This window comes from Eulemur rufifrons, chromosome 14, assembly GCF_041146395.1.
Source record: "Eulemur rufifrons isolate Redbay chromosome 14, OSU_ERuf_1, whole genome shotgun sequence".
NCBI lineage: Eukaryota > Metazoa > Chordata > Mammalia > Primates > Lemuridae > Eulemur > Eulemur rufifrons.
The window spans coordinates 10,358,186-10,375,127 of record NC_090996.1 but is presented as its reverse complement, the minus strand read 5'-3'; the positions used below and the strand labels follow the sequence as shown (position 1 = coordinate 10,375,127).

Genomic DNA, 16,942 nt, shown 5'->3' with positions numbered 1-16,942 from the left:
ATCTTCCATGAGTAGCTCCAGGTCCAGGTCACTGGAGGCTTCATCTTCATGGGGGACACTTCCAGCCTCCTGAATCAGTGGTTCCTGGAGTCTAGGCCCTTCCTTCCCGGCTGAGGCACGGGCCCCAGCATGAGCTGGGGGACTCAGGCCCCATGGCACCATTCCGCCTTCTTTTTCCTCAGATAAGCTGGTTGCTGAGACCTTGCTTTGGGGAGTTTTAAATTTTTTCTTAGGGCCTAAATGAAAAGATGACAAAGTCGAGAGTCCTATTAGGTCAGTCTGTCCTTACCTTTCACAAATTGAACTCCTAAATTCCTATTTCCAAGAAATCTCTGGAAAAGATGACCTTTCACAGTAAAGAATCTGTGCTTTGGGCTCAAAAAGACTTGGATTCAAGCTGTGGGTCAGCTGTGAGCTCCACATGGGTCTTGAGCACATTTTAAACCCTTTAAGCCTCAGTTTCCTTATCTTTAAAGTATTAAATATCTAGTCCTAGAGCTGTTGAAAGAAAGAAAAGGAACAAGCATGGAAGCATCTCTCTAGCCAGCCCACAGCAATCCTCAACAAAGGTTAGTTCCCTTCTCCCGACCATTCCCCTGACCCTGGATCAAATCAGATGAATAACCATTATGTTTGTATAGCGCATGGTGTGTACAATCTGAGAGATGCTCTTTTGTTCTAATTTTAATTCATTCCTTAAAGTCCTGTAAAGCTGTAGAATGATTAAGAAATGATCCAGGAAGGGGGGATGCAGACATGGACCTCATTCCCCACAGTTCTTCCCGGGCCTTGAGCCTTACCTGGCTGTTCGGAATCTGAATTCCCGTGGCCTTCTTTCCTTCCCGTGATGGATGCAGGAGGAGCTGTGGATTCACTGCCCAGAGATCTCTTCACTGTCTTCCTTTTCAAGGTCCCACCTTGTCCATCTGCCATGCCTGCATCACCCCCGCCCCCCAACCAGGTAAGAAATATGTTTATTTACTTCTAAATAACAGTTCAGCAAGGGAAGATGGCCTCTCCACACTTAGTCTCTGCCCTGTCTCACATCTTCTATTTGATTTAGTGAGTGGCCTCCAGTTCTCTAATCATCTTTTTTTTTACCCCCTGGATTTTTTTCTCTTTACACTTCTCCTCAGAGTCTGCCTTCTCCAGGAAGTTATCCTTCTTGGCTAAGAACTTAAAACCTTCTTCCATCTTTAACCTGAGATTTTATAATTTAGTACACAGAAGTGAGGTGGCTCTAGCTTCCCACTGACACTATCAGTGAGTCTTGACGGTTTTCTCAGATCCTGGAGCTGAGATGATCAGTAAAGTCTGGCTACTCGCAGACCCCGTCCACTCTACCACTTCCCTGTCTTAACTGTGAGACGCGTCCCATGTCCAGCTGGCTTGCTTACCCCTTGGCTTGTGTTTTTTTGTTTGTATTTTGACTGACTTGGGACCGGACAAAGGTGGGTCCTGAGAATGAGAGAGAAAATAAGAAAAAGATAAATTAAGTCACATATCCATTTTTAATAGAGAGGGATTCTACAGTATGATAGGTGAGCTTTGGGGAGTCAAATTAGGTTCAGGAGCCTAATATTGTTCAAACCTATGGTAACACAGAGAAAAATGTGTGGTCACCTTCCCATTCTGTTTGGTGTTCGTCAATGCAAAGCTTTAGGCATAAAAGAAGGAAATAAAGCTAGGCCACCAATATGATAAAAATTGGTAAATTAAAAATTAAAAGAGACCGGGCGCGGTGGCTCACGCCTATAATCCTAGCACTCTGGGAGGCCGAGGTGGGTGGATCCTTTGAGCTCAGGAGTTCGAGACCACCCTGAGCAAGAATGAGACCCCATCTCTACTAAAAATAGAAAGAAATTAGCTAGACAACTAAAAATATATATAGTAAAAATTAGCTGGGCATGGGGGCACATGCCTGTAGTCCCAGCTACTTGGGAGGCTGAGACAGAAGGATTGCTTGAGCCCAGGAGTTTGAGGTTGCTGTGAGCTAGGCTGACGCCACGGCACTCTAGCCCGGGCAACAGAGTGAGACTCTGTTTTGAAAAAAATAAATAAAAGGGAAAGTAAAAAATATGTATTCCATATACCTGGAAAAGAGACAGTAAGAAAACAAGTGAATGAGTATCCTAAGTATCTGTATAGGAGATAAAGGAGTGGAAAGAAGTAACCTGATATTACCTGAAATTGCTTCAGTAAGAGCCAAAGAAATACAGTAGGAACTGAGATTATAATCAAGAAAGAAGTTCCTAGGATGTGAGAAATTAGAAGAAAGAAGAAGGAGAAGAGCCTTCTTTCCTGGAGACCCCTAAGAGAAAAGACCAGCCAGTCAGGGCTACCCTGAGGCAGAGACAGGATGATCCCTTAGTAAATGTAAATCCATGTTAACCAGACCTCTACAGGAATCTCCTAAAAGGAAGCCCCAAGATCCTTATCTAAACCAATATTTAAGGCTAATCTTACTTTTTGCTCTTCCTCCTCCTCTTCTTCTACCTCTGATTCCTTCTCCTGCTCTTTCTCCAAGCAGGAACCTGGGCTGTTAGTTCCAGAGAGCATTAAGTCTAGAACAGGAAAAGGAAGGAAAGGCTAAGTAATTCATCCAACAAAATAGCTGATGAGTTAATGGAGCTGATCCCAGAAAATCTGTCTTCTAACTCTGCTTTCTGTGTCCAAGTGGTATTTTCTCCGTAAAAGGTAATTCCAGATTACCATGGTTCCACCCTTTTCAAAGTCCATCACTATTCAACATACACCCTCCCTTCCACTCCTTTTCCCCTCATTCCTCTTTCCACCCATCTGTCCACCCATCCTGGGTATGGGTCAATGACATACTGAGAGCCTCGTATTATAGAATCCAGAACTAGTCTGATGACATAGAATATAAAAAAAAAGAAAGGGGCTGGACACAGTGGCTCACGCCTGTAATCCTAGCACTCTGGGAAGCTGAGGCGGGTGGATCGTTTGAGCTCAGGAGTTCGAGACCAGCCTGAGCAAGAGCGAGACCCCGTCTCTACTAAAAATAGAAAGAAAATTAGCTGGACAACTAAAAAATATATAGAAAAAATTAGTCAGGCATGGTGGCGCATGCCTGTAGTCCCAGCTACTCGGGAGGCTGAGGCAGAAGGATCGCTTGAGCTCAGGAGTTTGACGTTGCTGTGAGCTAAGCTGACACCATGGCACTCTAGCCCGGGCAACAGAGTGAGACTCTGCCTCAAAAAAAAAGAAAGAAAGAAAGAAAGAAAGAAAGGTTTGGGCTAATGCTCTCATAAAAGAATCTCTCCCCTCCTTCTCTAGTCCTCCCCCTCCACTTGTCCTACCTTTTCCTTCCCCACTGTCAGATCCATTGTATCGGCTCTGGAAACCAAACAAGTTAACCCGCTCCTGAGAGAACCAAGAAACAAAAGCATCATCCACTACCCTCCCAGGGATGGCTTTTGCCCTCTGTCTTCTAGAACTTAGTTATGAAGAAGTTTGTATTCATTTTCCATACCATTTTTCACTCAAAATTTCACATTAGGCTTATCTAAACTTTTATAGAGATTAACTAATTATAATCTCTTTTTCCAGTTTGTTTATAATTCAACAAATAATTGGGAAGGGGAAATTCACTGTTTGTCATTCTCCATCCCACCCTCTCCCCCACCAGCAGAATTTGAGGGTAAAAACTGACTCCACATAAAAGTGAGGTGAAGGCACATGTATCTGAGACTTGAAGTTAAATAGGCAAGGAGGATGCCCTCTACCACAAACTGTATCTGTCTGGACTGCCAAGGGTAGGGAAAGGAATGAATGATTTAAGGAGTCAGGGGAATCTGGCCTCGGAAGAAAAGAGTAGTTCTAAGAAAAAGGCTGTGTAATGGGGAAGGACAACTGGTTTTCTACAGTGGGAGTGTATGGTTTGCTTTGTGTCCAGGTCCTGAAGAGAAGCAAGTATGTGTTCTGAACGCTCTTCTACCTGAATGCTGATCTGTACTGCCTCTTGAGCCATCATTAGGGCTGCCCCCAGTTTCTGGCTGCAGTCTTTGTTCCTGTACTTTTTCTGAAATGGAAGAAGATTAGAATCAATGATAAATACTGTCTTAAAGACCAGAATCATCTATACCCATACTACCCTAAACATGTCTGATCTCAGAAACTAAGCAGGGTCTGGATGGGACACCACCTGGGAATACTGGGTACTATATAGGCTTGTTTAAAAAAATAAAATAAAAATAAAACAATTAATATACAATGTTAAAATATTTATATTAAAAAAGATTAGAGTCAATAATAAATATTAGAGAAGTGACACCAACATACTGCTACCCAAAAGACATTATCCTTAACTACATTTATTTCCAGTTCCTAGTACTGATATGATACTCCTTAATCTTTTGGGCTCAAACATAATATCCCCCTTCTACCTAATAAACTTCTCGCCAATTCCTAGCAATATTTTCAACCAAAATGTTGGTGACCTCTCCAAAGTGAATCCCATGGAACTTTGAAAAGAGAAGAGTAAAGGAGTTCAGGTGATTCCACTTTTAAGCTTCTAACAAGTTTCTTTAGATCCAGCTGCTTAATTTAACACTCACTGCTTGATTTTCTAAGGTCCCTGAGCTGCTGGGCCTCTGCTCATTTGTAAGGCTGATCAAACCCAAAGGGACTAAGGGGAGGAAATAGGATTTAGCGAGCTAATCCAGTGGTTATCAACAGAGGGAGATTTTGTCCCCCAGAAGACATCTGGCAACGTCTGGAGACAATTTTTTAGTTGCCACAACTAGGGGCAGGAGGCACAGGATGGGAGTAAAGGCTACTACTGGTTAGATGCCAGTAGAGCCCAGGGATGCTGCTAAACATCCTACAATGCACAGGACAGCCCTCCACAACAAAAAATTATCTGGCCCAAAATGTCAATAGTGCTGAGACTAAAAAACCCTGAGTTAATCTGTGCCCTCATTTCTGCCACACCTGCTTTAGCTAAACTGTAGAAAACCCAGTCTTCAGGAAGGCCCCCAATCTGTAGGCAGAGAAGGATACTGAAAAAAAAAAAAATCATTGCCCTGCTACAGTCCTGGTAGAAAGAAGACTCCCTCATGAATAACCTTGCCCTTGGCACACCTGGTCAGACATGGAACTTTTTCCCAACACAACTTCCCCTGGGAGAAAATCAGGTTTAATAAAGGGAAGATTTTGTTTTCCAGTTCCAGTATCAAAAAAGACCCCCAGATTTGCTCACCACTCCTGCTAGCTCCAGGGACAGCTCCTGGAAGTTCTTTAACATGTTGACTGGGATCCAAGCACGAGAAACTGTTTCTCCAAAAAATGTCACGTGGTACTTAGACTGAAATAAAAGATGGTCCTGTCATGCCCTCCTGTCCTCCTGTTTTTCTCCTCTAGCCAGAACAGGCAGGGGGAGAACAGGGATTCACCAAGAAGGAGGTGTTGGGCCTCATATGCTCCCTGAAGCCTGACTCACCTACCCTACTTCATTACAATTGTTCTTCCATTCTGACCTCAGGAATCCTAGCGACGGCATATTTATATGTCAGGGCATAAATAATTAGATATAAGTTTGTTTCTAGATTGGGTACTTGTCTCTGTGTTTGTCATCCTAGTTAAGTGTTTGCTTTCACTCATGTCGCTGGCTATGTCTATGTTTCTAACTCTGTACATCTGTTCAGATGGATTTGTTCATTACTTTGGCCTGAGCTCCTACTTACCCTGAACCAGGAAACTCACCGGCAGGGAATCAAGATGAGAAGCAAAAAGAAAATATTCCCCCAAGTCAGGATCAGATTCTACCATGCCTGGCCACCTTGAGAAAATAGATGAGTGCAGGGGACAGAAGAGAAGGGGTTAGAGGAAAAGACCACAGTCTCATAAATTTACAGAAAAGGGCAGTATGTTCTACAAAGGATCTAAAAAAAGATTCCCCCACCCCCAGTCAGTCCCCTCCAGTGGTCACTACCAAATGACTGAAGTGACTTCTATAAATGTACAAAGAAGCTCAGGATATTACTAGTAAAGGTATCTTATCCTTCTGGGCCTTCCTCAAACACTAAGAACAAAATCTTCTGACTAGGGACATTTCCAAAGAAGAAACTATCCTACCTTTCCTTGTTCTTTTTACTTTGTGCGTCTCTCACGTCTCAATATTTAAAAATGCCTTAAATCCACCATTCTCTTTCTACCACTCAGGGTAGCATTGTCAGACCCTTTTTTTCCAGGGAGTTACTACCTCTACCCAGAAACCTCCAGAAAACATGCTCTTTCAAAGCCTCCAAGGTTGGTACTTTATCTTCTCTCTCACCCCATGGCCTTTCTAAGGCAAGTACCATTTCCATTATAAATGTTTTCCATTTCTTTCCCTCCAGGCTTGAATCTACCACTCCCAAGTTCATGAAGGATACTCTATGTCATGGTGCCCTACCAGGGGTAACCATATTGCTTGGCCCAGATGATGGATCCTGGGATGTAGGAGGCATAGGCTATATCACTCTCATGTCCTGTCCAGGTCTCCTCAGGAATATCACAGCTATTATACTGCAAGTCTGCCAAAACAGAGAAGGAATGAAGGGATAGGAAGAGACCCATAGGTGAAAATTCTGGATGAGGTCTAGGGAGAGAACAAGAAGGAACTTGTATACGTAGCAGGTGGGACCAAAAGGGCATCTGGGGGATAGGCATGGAGGAAGAAAAATAAAGACCCATAGAGGAAATGCAGCTAGAGCAGGAGAAGGAGGAATACTGCCTCCTTATGCTCTATAGAAAAAGATTCCATACTCCTGCTTACATTCCACAGTGTCTGACTCTGCTCCCAACTATGGAACATCATGAGGGTAATTTGCCTGAGACTCTGTTTTCTCATCTGTGAAATAACTGGACTGGACTAGATGGTCATAATCTCTTCCAAGTAGTTTCAAACATTCTAGAATTCTAAGCTCACTGGATCTCTCTCACCTGCTTTTCCCCATATATCCCATATCACTCCCTATCCACCAACCTATTAACAATATTCTAATCAGGATTGACAGGGGCAGACCAATGCTAAGGAAAATGGAATTCACTCAGTACATGCATTTAGATGGCAGGCCTATCCCATGACATAACTCTGCAAGGTGTCTTCCTCCAGCCCTTTCCACCCAGATTCATCTCCATATGATAGGAAGATCCTTCCTCTCCCCCAAGCACTACAAGGACTCTTTGAGTGCTCACTACTCTTTTTTTTTTTCCTTTTCAGACGGGATCTCATTCTGTTGCCTGGGCTAGAGTGCAGTGGCGTCATCATAGCTCACTGCAATCTCAAACTCCTGCGCTCCCGTGATCCTTCCTGCCTCAGCCTCCCAAGTACCTAGGACTACAGGTGCACAGCACCAAGCCTGGATAATTGTTCTACTTTTTGTAGAGATGGGGTCTCGCTCTTGCTTAGGCTGGTCTTGAACTCCTGACATCAAGCAATCCTCCCACCTCAGCCTCCCAAAGTGCTAGGATTACAGGCACAAGCCATTATGCCTGGCCTTTTGCTAACTACTTATGTCATATTTAATCTAAAGGATGTGTGCAGGGAAAGAAAGGGAGGAACAATAAAACCTGAAAAAAACATTTCCACTCCTTTCTACCTGTATTCTGATCACAGGACCAATTATCTGGGAGAACTGAGGGGTCAATGTTCCCACGCAGCCGCCTCCATTTCTCACAGTTTGTGGAAGAACACTGGACCCAGATCAGACATTGCCCTGTGAGAAGAAAAAAATGAAAAAGAGACTCAAAACTATGCTCTTCCTTCTTCAGTCCAACTAAACTCAATATAACCCTCCCAACCCCCACAATCACATAGCCATAGAGACCTTAGAGATCAACTAGCTCCATCTCTGACTTATAAATGGGAAAACCAAGGCTCAGGGAAGGTAATTGACTTGCTGAAGATAAGTCTAACTTGGTGACAGAGCTGAAATTAGAACTCAAGTCTCACATCTTGATCTTATCATCTCTCCCCACCCCAAGTCAGAAAGGAGTATTTTCTGTGTTGATAAGTCATGAATAAAAAGGTTGCCTGGCATATTTCCAGATAGTGCCTCATTCTCTGCTGGCATGACACTACTGAAAAGTTCTTTTGAAGAGCTTATCAGCATGATTTTCGTGCACACCATCCAGAGTTCTTATCCAAATCTCAACTGATTTACCTGTCACCAAATCACCAAGTTGTAACCAACAGTCCTGAGTTCACTCTCTTTCAAAAGACACAGGTCAAAGTCTATCATTTCTCCAGGTTGGAATCACAACCTCCATATCCACAGGAATACCTCACAAAGCACCCCATTATCTCAGTTCTTTGATCTTTTCCTCCATGACACTTCAGTAACCCACTCCCACATGCCCTACCCAGTCATTCACAGGTGTACCCTCTCAGCCACTTATCCAAACTTCCTCTTTGACAAAAATGCCCCATCCTTCCATCTCACTTGCTTAAATACCCCTACAACAGGCTGGGCACAGTGGATTATGCATGTAATCCTAGTACTCTGGGAGGCCAAAACGGGAGGATCGCTTGAGGTTAGGAGTTCAAGACCAGCCTGAGCAAGAGCGAGACCCCATCTCTACTAAAAACAGAAAAATTAGCCGGATGTGGTGGTGCACACCTGTAGTCCCAGCTACTTAAGAGGCTGAGGCAGGAGAATCACTTGAGCCCAGGAGTCTGAGGTTGCTGTGACCTAGACTGATGCTACAAAACTCTTGCCCGGGCAACAGAGACCCTGTCTCAAAGAAAAAAAAAAAAAAAAGACCCCTACGACAACTTTCATTTCACTTTCATTTCATCTAGCTCTGCAATCCACTGACCTCTACTGTCCCCTAAATCTGGTAGCAACTTCCATTGTTCACTCTGTACTACTCACGTTTGATTTCTTGACACTTCCTTGCATTCTCCTGCAGACATCTTAAACTCCTTTCCCACTGTCCTTCCTCCCACCCATGTGGCAAAATACTCTCTACCCACTCTCTGCCTTTTCTGTGTCTATACTCATGTAATTGAGATTCGCTAGAGAAAAATCGCATAACTAGCACATAGGTATCATTATATATATTCACTATTAACATTATCAACCAACATGTTTCTCTAGTAAGTTCACTCTCCCACTGTCAAATTTTACCTTAAACATGACGGATGGCCCCCCAACTCCATCCTGCTGAAATCATCCCTCAGAAAAGAAGTTAATTTACATTTGGGTCCTTTACAAATATCACACAAAATGGATCACTTTCTCAATTACTTTATCTTGAAGAATAAAGTACTGGTTGAGAATGATATATTAGTCTGAAACAACAGTTGCCAGTGATAGCTTTGGATGTTTATGGTGTTTACAGAGATGACCTAGTAAGACTAGAAAAAAAGAGTAAGGAGAGAGGCTAGAGACTACAAAAGTTAACACATATCAATAAAACAAATAGTTGGCTATGAAAATAATGAGCATTCATAAGAAAATGAGTGGAAAAAATTGCCCCAATGATACGGAACTGGGTATTTATGGCTTGGGATGAAATTTCCAATGACAGGATTGTACAGATTTTAAAGTTGCCTTTCAGACAACTTAGAGGAGAAGATAATGTGTTCTAGAAAACTATGTTTGATGCTCACAATGTGGTTATATGATAAGGAAGACTCACAGACACACTTTGAGAGCACTTCAGATGACCACACGTTCTTGAAACACTAGGTTCCTGGGTTCTGTGATACCGCATCCTCCTGACCCTCCCCCTATCTTTCTGGCAGCTCCCTCCTCCTTTGCTGGGTTCTCCTCATTCTCCATCCAACCTCTAAATGCTGGGCTTCCAAAGCCCAATCATGGGCCTTCTGTCCCCATGATATACTTTCTCCTGGGGCAAGCTCCCCAATTCCCATAGCTTTGAAATCCATTTTCATACCTGACAGCACACAGTTGCATACTTACAGCTACCTCTATTCTGAGCTCCAGATTCCTACAGCCACCTTGCACTTTGACTCTCTATTTGGATGTCTCACAAGGATCTCAAACCTAAGGTACCCACACATGAATGCTTGATCTTATCCCACAACTTTGTTCTTCCTCCACTCTTTCCCACCTCCTTTCACATAACTGCTCAAGCCAGAAACCAATCATCTTTGACATACTTTCTCCCCTCTCACCTTCCAATACGCAATTCATTGCCAAATTCTGACAATCTGACCTCCAAAACATACCATAAAACATCCCTTTTCTTTCTCCACTTTCATCATCCTAATCCAAGCCACCAAAATACCTAATCCTAGCAATAACTTCTTAACCAATCTACTCTTGTTTTCTCCCCATACTCCATTCTCCAATTAATCACCAAAGGATCCTTTCAAAACATTGATTTGAGGATGTTACTCCCCTGGTTAAAATGCACCAATGGCTTCCCACTGCATTTAGGATAAAATTCTAACTCTGTAGCATAGTGTTTGTTCTGGCCACTGCATACCTCTTTCCACTCACCCAGAGCCACTTTTGCACCTTGCCTCCCCTTGCTCTCTCAACTCCAATCACACTGGCTTTCCTGTAGTACCTGGAATATGGCAACCTTTGCCCTACCTACTCTTCACTTTGATAACTCCTATTCTTCCTTTAGATTTCAGCTTAAATACTGTTTCCTTAGAAATGCATCCCCTGACTGGCCCAGTCTTATTTAGGTCTCCATTATTTCCTCTCATGACACTCTGTTCTTTTCCGTCACTGTACTTAACACAAATTTTTTGGATACTCCTCTTTCTACATCCTACTCCAGGAGGACTCCCCTCTCCTTGGCAACTATGAGAAGCAGGAAGAATGATTCATTGATAGGAGGAAGCTGATAAATCCACTACAATCACAATTCAACCCACAAGCACCACCTAGGGAGTGAAGCCCCATCTGCCAATCTAAAACCCAGTCCTCGCAGTAATACTTACTGAGAGGCATAGGAAACGCAGCAATACAAATCTAACGGCACCAATTTCTTTGAGCTAACTGAAGATCAGGTCAGTGAGGCATGCACTATCCCCAAAATTCTCAATGGGCACATCTGAATTTATATATTCACATAAAACCAAAAGAAAAAACCTTTTAAGTCTCTTTTTGACTCTACCTAAAAACTCCCTTGGGGTGACCTGTGCTCCAGACCACCTGATTGTCCAAAGTAGATTTATTCTTCCAGCTCTTTATGTTACCATGTCATTACAACAATAGGAATGGTTTGCTGACCCAGACTACCTTGTTTGGTACCTGCGTAGTCTTTCTAGTGTTTTTTCCAAGTATGTGCAAATCATATTATGCTTCTACAACCAAAACTACAAACATATACATACATTAATACATATTAGATACTAGCTGACTTTTTTTTTTTTTTTTTTTGTTGAGACAGAGTCTCACTTTGTTGCCCAGGCTAGAGTGAGTGCCGTGGCATCAGCTTAGCTCACAGCAACCTCAGACTCCTTGGCTTAAGCGATCCTACTGCCTCAGCCTCCCGAGTAGCTGGGACTACAGGCATGTGCCACTATGCCTGGCTAATTTTTTCTATATAGATTTTTAGTTGTCCATATAATTTTCTTTCTATTTTTAGTAGAGACGGGGTCTTGCTCTTGCTCAGGCTGGTCTCGAACTCCTGACCTCAAGCGATCCACCCGCCTCGGCCTCCCAGAGAGCTAGGATTACAGGCGTGAGCCACCGCGCCCGGCCCTAGCTGACTTTTTATTCCACTGTTACTTATACTTTTGGTTCTAGTTTTTTCATATTATTTTTTGTTTTTTGGCACAAGTCTGTTTTCCCCCAGATTGTTGTCTATTTTTAAATTTTTGAACATACTAATATACTGTATGGTCTATTTTATTTCTTGTCTAAAATTTCCCATCATCACCTTGGTTATTTCATATGATATATCTGTTTTAATTTTGTTTGTTTTGTTCTAGAGATGGGGTCTCACAATGTTGACCAGGCTGGTCTTGAACTCCTGGCCTCAAGTGAACTTCCTGCCTCAGCCTCCTGAGTAGCTGGGACTACAGGCACAAGCCACAACACCCAGCTCTATCTGTTTTATTAACTGTCTAACACAGTAAAACTATAAATTCTATGAAGGAAGAGTTTTCAATTTTATTCACCACTGTATTTCTAGCACCTAGTGCAATATTTGGCACATAAAATAAAGCACTAATAACTGTTGTAAAAGAATGAATCCATATCCATCCTTATCCTCCCTCCATCCAATCTCAAAGGCTAAGGTGTTCTTCTTTCTGATGAAGAATAAATCCTCTGAATCACTTCTCATTCCCACTTCAATCTCTCCCTCTCTAAAAATAATTTTCCTTCAGCATATAAGTATGATCAAGTCTCTCTCTTTAAAAGTTATAAAATGGGCCGGGCGCGGTGGCTCACGCCTGTAATCCTAGCACTCTGGGAGGCCGAGGCGGGTGGATCGCTCAAGGTCAGGAGTTCGAGACCAGCCTGAGCAAAGAGCGAGACCCCGTCTCTACTAAAAATAGAAAGAAATTATATGGACAACTAAAACTATATATAGAAAAATTAGCCGGGCATAGTGGCGCATGCCTGTAGTCCCAGCTACTCGGGAGGCTGAGGCAGTAGGATCGCTTAAGCCCAGGAGTCTGAGGTTGCTGTGAGCTAAGCTGACGCCACGGCACTCACTCTAGCCTGGGCAACAAAGTGAGACTCTGTCTCAAAAAAAAAAAAAAAAAAAAAAAGTTATAAAATGAAAAACCCTCCCTCAACTCTATACCCTTTATCTATACCCTTTATCTATACCTTTATCTACCATTTTCTCTTTCTTGCTTTTCACACCTTAACCAATTGAAAAAGTATTTACTTTTCAACCAACTTACCAACCCATACAGTAGCTATAACCAAGCCCCCAATGGCTTCCTAATTGTGATATCCTTGAGCATTGTTTTATCCTCTGACTTCTGTATGGTGGCATTTGACATAGCTGAGCACTCCCTCGTTCTGGAAATTCTCTCCTCCCCTAGCATCTGTGACATCACGCTCTCCTAATTTTTGACCACATCTACCAAATTTTTACTCTACTTTTCTGACTACATCTTAGTTTTCTTCCTGGGCACCATCTAAGATGTCTGGTACATAGTAGGCACCCAACAACTATGAATTATGTGAATAAATAACCGAATGAATGAAATCATTCTCTTCCTCAGCAGCATATCCTATAAGCAGCTATGAGACATAAATTACAGTGTTTGCAGAGTTTCCTCAAACATCCTAACCTTTGCTCTTTCCTCCATCTCAAATTTTCAGCCCAAGTAGGTTTTCCAAACGATGGCCGAACTCACCAAAACCACTTTGCTTTCCTTTTTGCTGGTTCCTGATCTGAGAATGATCCTGAACCATTTTCTTCAGTGGGTCTTTCTGTCTATGCTCATGTCCACCTTGGACTTTCTCCATTTTCTCATCTTCTGGGAAGAAAAAAACAAAAAACACTGTGGGGTGGGGAGATGAAGAAGAGAATCTTTGTAGATAGCAAAGGCCAGCGAAAGAAGGAAGAAGAATCATAGCCTAATAGTTTAGTTCCAAGCTTTGGGCTGAAAAATCTCAGCCTGCCCTCGTCCCATTCCTTAACTTTCTGGAGCAAGTACTTGAGCCAGGAATCAAAGTATATCTGACTATACTTACGAGCTTCCTTCTTTCTTTTGCTTAAAGGGAGTCTATTGAATTTCTTCCCAGAGGATGCAGGATCTGGCTGGCCTAACTTAGATATGCTTATCTCAGAGACAACACCATTGTCCTGAGAGGCTGAAATCTCTGGAGTATGAGGTACCATTACCTTCTCTCTGAAAATGAGATTTTTTTTTTTTTTAGTGAAAAGGTTAAAAGGAAGAAATTTGCAGTACTGTTCTTTAGAAAGTACCCAAGGGTAAAAGGAAGACAGAACAATCCTAAGCTCTCCAAGGTCATTTTATCCATCTAATTGCCCATTTTTCCCAACTCAAACAGGTTTCTTTCCTGAACTGAGGGAAATATATAGAAATATGATAAATGACTAGACAGATAGATCACCATTTACCAATGTTAATCCCACTCTATGTTCAACTTGCCTCACTGGGATAAACTTACCTATCAGCATTATGATTATCAGTAGCAGAAGTAGTGATGGCTGGTTCCTTGTCTGACTGGGTACATACTATGGGTTGGGCACAAGAAGTCTCTGCAAAATCAAGGCCAGATCCCATCCCTCCCAAAATAATATATTATAAGCAGAGAAGCAGTAAAAGAAAACAACCACTCCATTATTTCCTAAAATTTTCATTAAAATGTCTTCTCCCTGTGGCCTCGAAGAGCCTACCTTTGGTCTCTTATCATATCATAGAACTTTAAATCTTTAAATTTCAAGGAAAAACTATGAATCTATATCTTTCGGCAAGCCTTTCCAGGTGAATATACCTCATTCCAGGATAACCATGTGATGATAATTTTATTTTGTATACAAAAAAATATATATATACTGCATTTTATGTCATTTGTTTCCCAACCTTCCCCTAGGAATAGAAGCATATCTAAGAATGGCCAAAATGTGAGACTATTCTCCTTAGTATCATGACTTATATTATAAAATACATAGGTCACCTAAGAATACCTCAGGTCCTATACTATAGAATTCTTTTTTTTTTTTTTTTTGAGACAGAGTCTCGCTCTGTTGCCCAGGCTAGAGTGAGTGCCGTGGCATCAGCCTAGCTCACAGCAACCTCAAACTCCTGGGCTTAAGTGATCCTACTGCCTCAGCCTCCCGAGTAGCTTGGACTACAGGCATGCGCCACCATGCCGGGCTAATTTTTTCTATATATATTTTTAGTTGGCCAGATAATTTCTTTCTATTTTTAGTAGAGATGGGGTCTCGCTCTTGCTCAGGCTGGTCTCAAACTCCTGACCTCGAGCTATCCACCCGTCTCGGCCTCCCAGAGTGCTAAGATTACAGGCGTGAGCCACCACACCCAGCCTAGAATTCTTTATTTTAAAAATTAAATCCCTGAGCATATGCGAAAACAGTATTAGAAACAGAAATACACAAGAGTAGAGGGAGACCAAGTTCTTCAGATCTGTGGAAAACAATTTATCTTTTCTAAGTAGATTGTAAACATATAGAAATGAATTTAAGTCACATTTTTAAAATATAGGTGAGATTATATTTAAATTCTGAAGTCAATGTAATCTACTTTTCTAAAATTCTGTACCTTTTATCTAAGGTGGTTTAGCTATAGTCCTATTAAAAGAAGATGAAGTATTTTAAAATATTTTGAAATATATCCTTCTTAGGAAGATGAAAGAGAAGTTGTCAAACTTACTCTATTTCTCAGAAACCAGTTACATTGCCTAACTGAAACCCTTTTTCTCTCACTAGAAGCCATACCCAAGCATTCCTGGAGGGACTTCCGCAGCACAATCTGGACAATCTCCTCAAATTCTGTATTGGAAATACTTGATTTTTCCTGCAGAGACAAGGGTAGGGGAGGAAAACTGCTTATCTATCCATAGTTCTCCCCTCTGACCAGTCAGGGGATCCTCTTCCTTTAGATGAAGAAGTAAGTTCACAAAACTAAAGGCATGAAGTCAACATACCTAAGGAGTCCATAAACTCTATCCCAGATCTCCTGGGAATGAAGGAGTCAAAAAAAAAAAAAAAAAAAAAAGGAAAAAGTTTATAAAGTTTCTGTCCACTTCTACTCCCACCTCCATCACACCTCATCCCATATTTCCCACTAAATGTTTTCATCAAAACATTTTTTACCTCTTTGAGAAGAAAACAGAAGCCCCCAAAAAGGAATAAAAATAACTGAAACTATAAGATGAATCTCCCCAATATGAAAAGACTGTCTAGCCTGGGTGAGGGCAGGGTCAGAGGAACCGTCCTACTAGAGCCCATCAATGTGACTGATACCTTTGCTTTCTTCTCTACTTGCTTGTTGTCTTGATCCTTTCCTTTTTTCTTCTGGCCACTGCTTGGACCATTCTCGGTGGTTGCTTTCTCTTCCTTCTTCTCTAATCTAGCCTCTGGCAGGTGTGGCCTGGTCTCTGTCTCTGGGGAACTAATCCCCAGAGTCTCCTCCTTGGGAAAGTTAGGGCTACAAGGTATCAGGCTATGCAATTTTTGTGCAGGTGGGGCAAAGATTTTCTTTGGTCCCTTTCCACATTCTGAAAGAAATTTGATCATCAAATGGAATCTGTGAAACATACAGTCTAACAGAGATTGCCAACCATTGACCATTGACTGGCCATATCAGAATTTTATGGAGAGAGCTTTTAACAAATTCAGATTTCTAGGTCTCTCCCTGACCACTCCACTCCCCAGACCAGAGATTCTGATGGAGTAATTTGGAGTGAGGCCCAGAAACCTGTAATTTTATAAGGCTAGTTGATCCTAATACATTGCCAGCTTTGAGAACCACTGAGTAATTCAAAAGTGATAAACATAAGCATGCAGGAAGCAGAGTTATTAAAATGTGAAACTTTTTAATTTGCTCACTTTTAACTTTGAATACTATTTTACGGGAAATTGGAATTTTTTTTTAAAAGAGCAAATCAAAATCTATGAATTATTCAAGGCCCAGCTCTAATGCTACCTCCTCAATGAAAATTATACTGATCTTCCCAGGTATAAGCACTATATCTTTCTTCTGAGCTTCCATAATACTTTGCCCATCTCTGGTGGCATTTACCACATTCAACTTTATAACAGATATTTAAATGTCTTTTCTCTATACGGTCCTTAAGCAGGACTATTTCTAAGTCATATTTATTTCATTCAAAGCATCTAGCAGAGTAGTAATTTGAACAGAGTGGACACAAAATATATGTGAACTAAACTGCCCCTTGATCGGAAGGATGTTCAAAACGGGAAAATGGGAGAAATGTGCAAAATTAACTGCCCTCACTCTTGACTCACCTTCCTTATTCTGCAGTGTTGTCATCAT

The 16,942-nt window shown here is 41.8% G+C and overlaps 1 protein-coding gene across 1 annotated transcript; it reads right to left on the bottom strand.

Moving 5' to 3' along the window:
* Positions 1-186: 186 nt before the first annotated feature.
* On the bottom strand, positions 187-16,942 carry ZCWPW1 (zinc finger CW-type and PWWP domain containing 1). Its single transcript, XM_069485905.1, has 16 exons — positions 16,915-16,942; positions 15,910-16,163; positions 15,382-15,460; positions 14,091-14,208; positions 13,650-13,807; positions 13,310-13,432; positions 7,605-7,721; positions 6,946-6,948; positions 6,416-6,536; positions 5,725-5,800; positions 5,222-5,326; positions 3,959-4,042; positions 3,321-3,384; positions 2,520-2,564; positions 801-846; positions 187-236 (listed from the first exon to the last, which is right to left on the bottom strand). Exons 1-16 carry the CDS (start codon positions 16,940-16,942, stop codon positions 230-232), a joined length of 1,428 nt encoding a protein of 475 aa, XP_069342006.1. The 3' UTR covers positions 187-229.

Bases quoted from the DNA above. Each gene is read 5' to 3' on its own strand.
- ZCWPW1 (XM_069485905.1), bottom strand. From the start codon at position 16,942: ATGATGACAACACTGCAGAATAAGGAAG. The intron at 15,461-15,909 runs GTATCAGTCACA...TTGTCTCTGCAG, and splicing joins AAGTAGAGAAGAAAGCAAAG to GAAAAATCAAGTATTTCCAA. The intron at 5,801-6,415 runs GTAGGGCACCAT...TATTTTCTCAAG, and splicing joins AAGCAATATGGTTACCCCTG to GTGGCCAGGCATGGTAGAAT.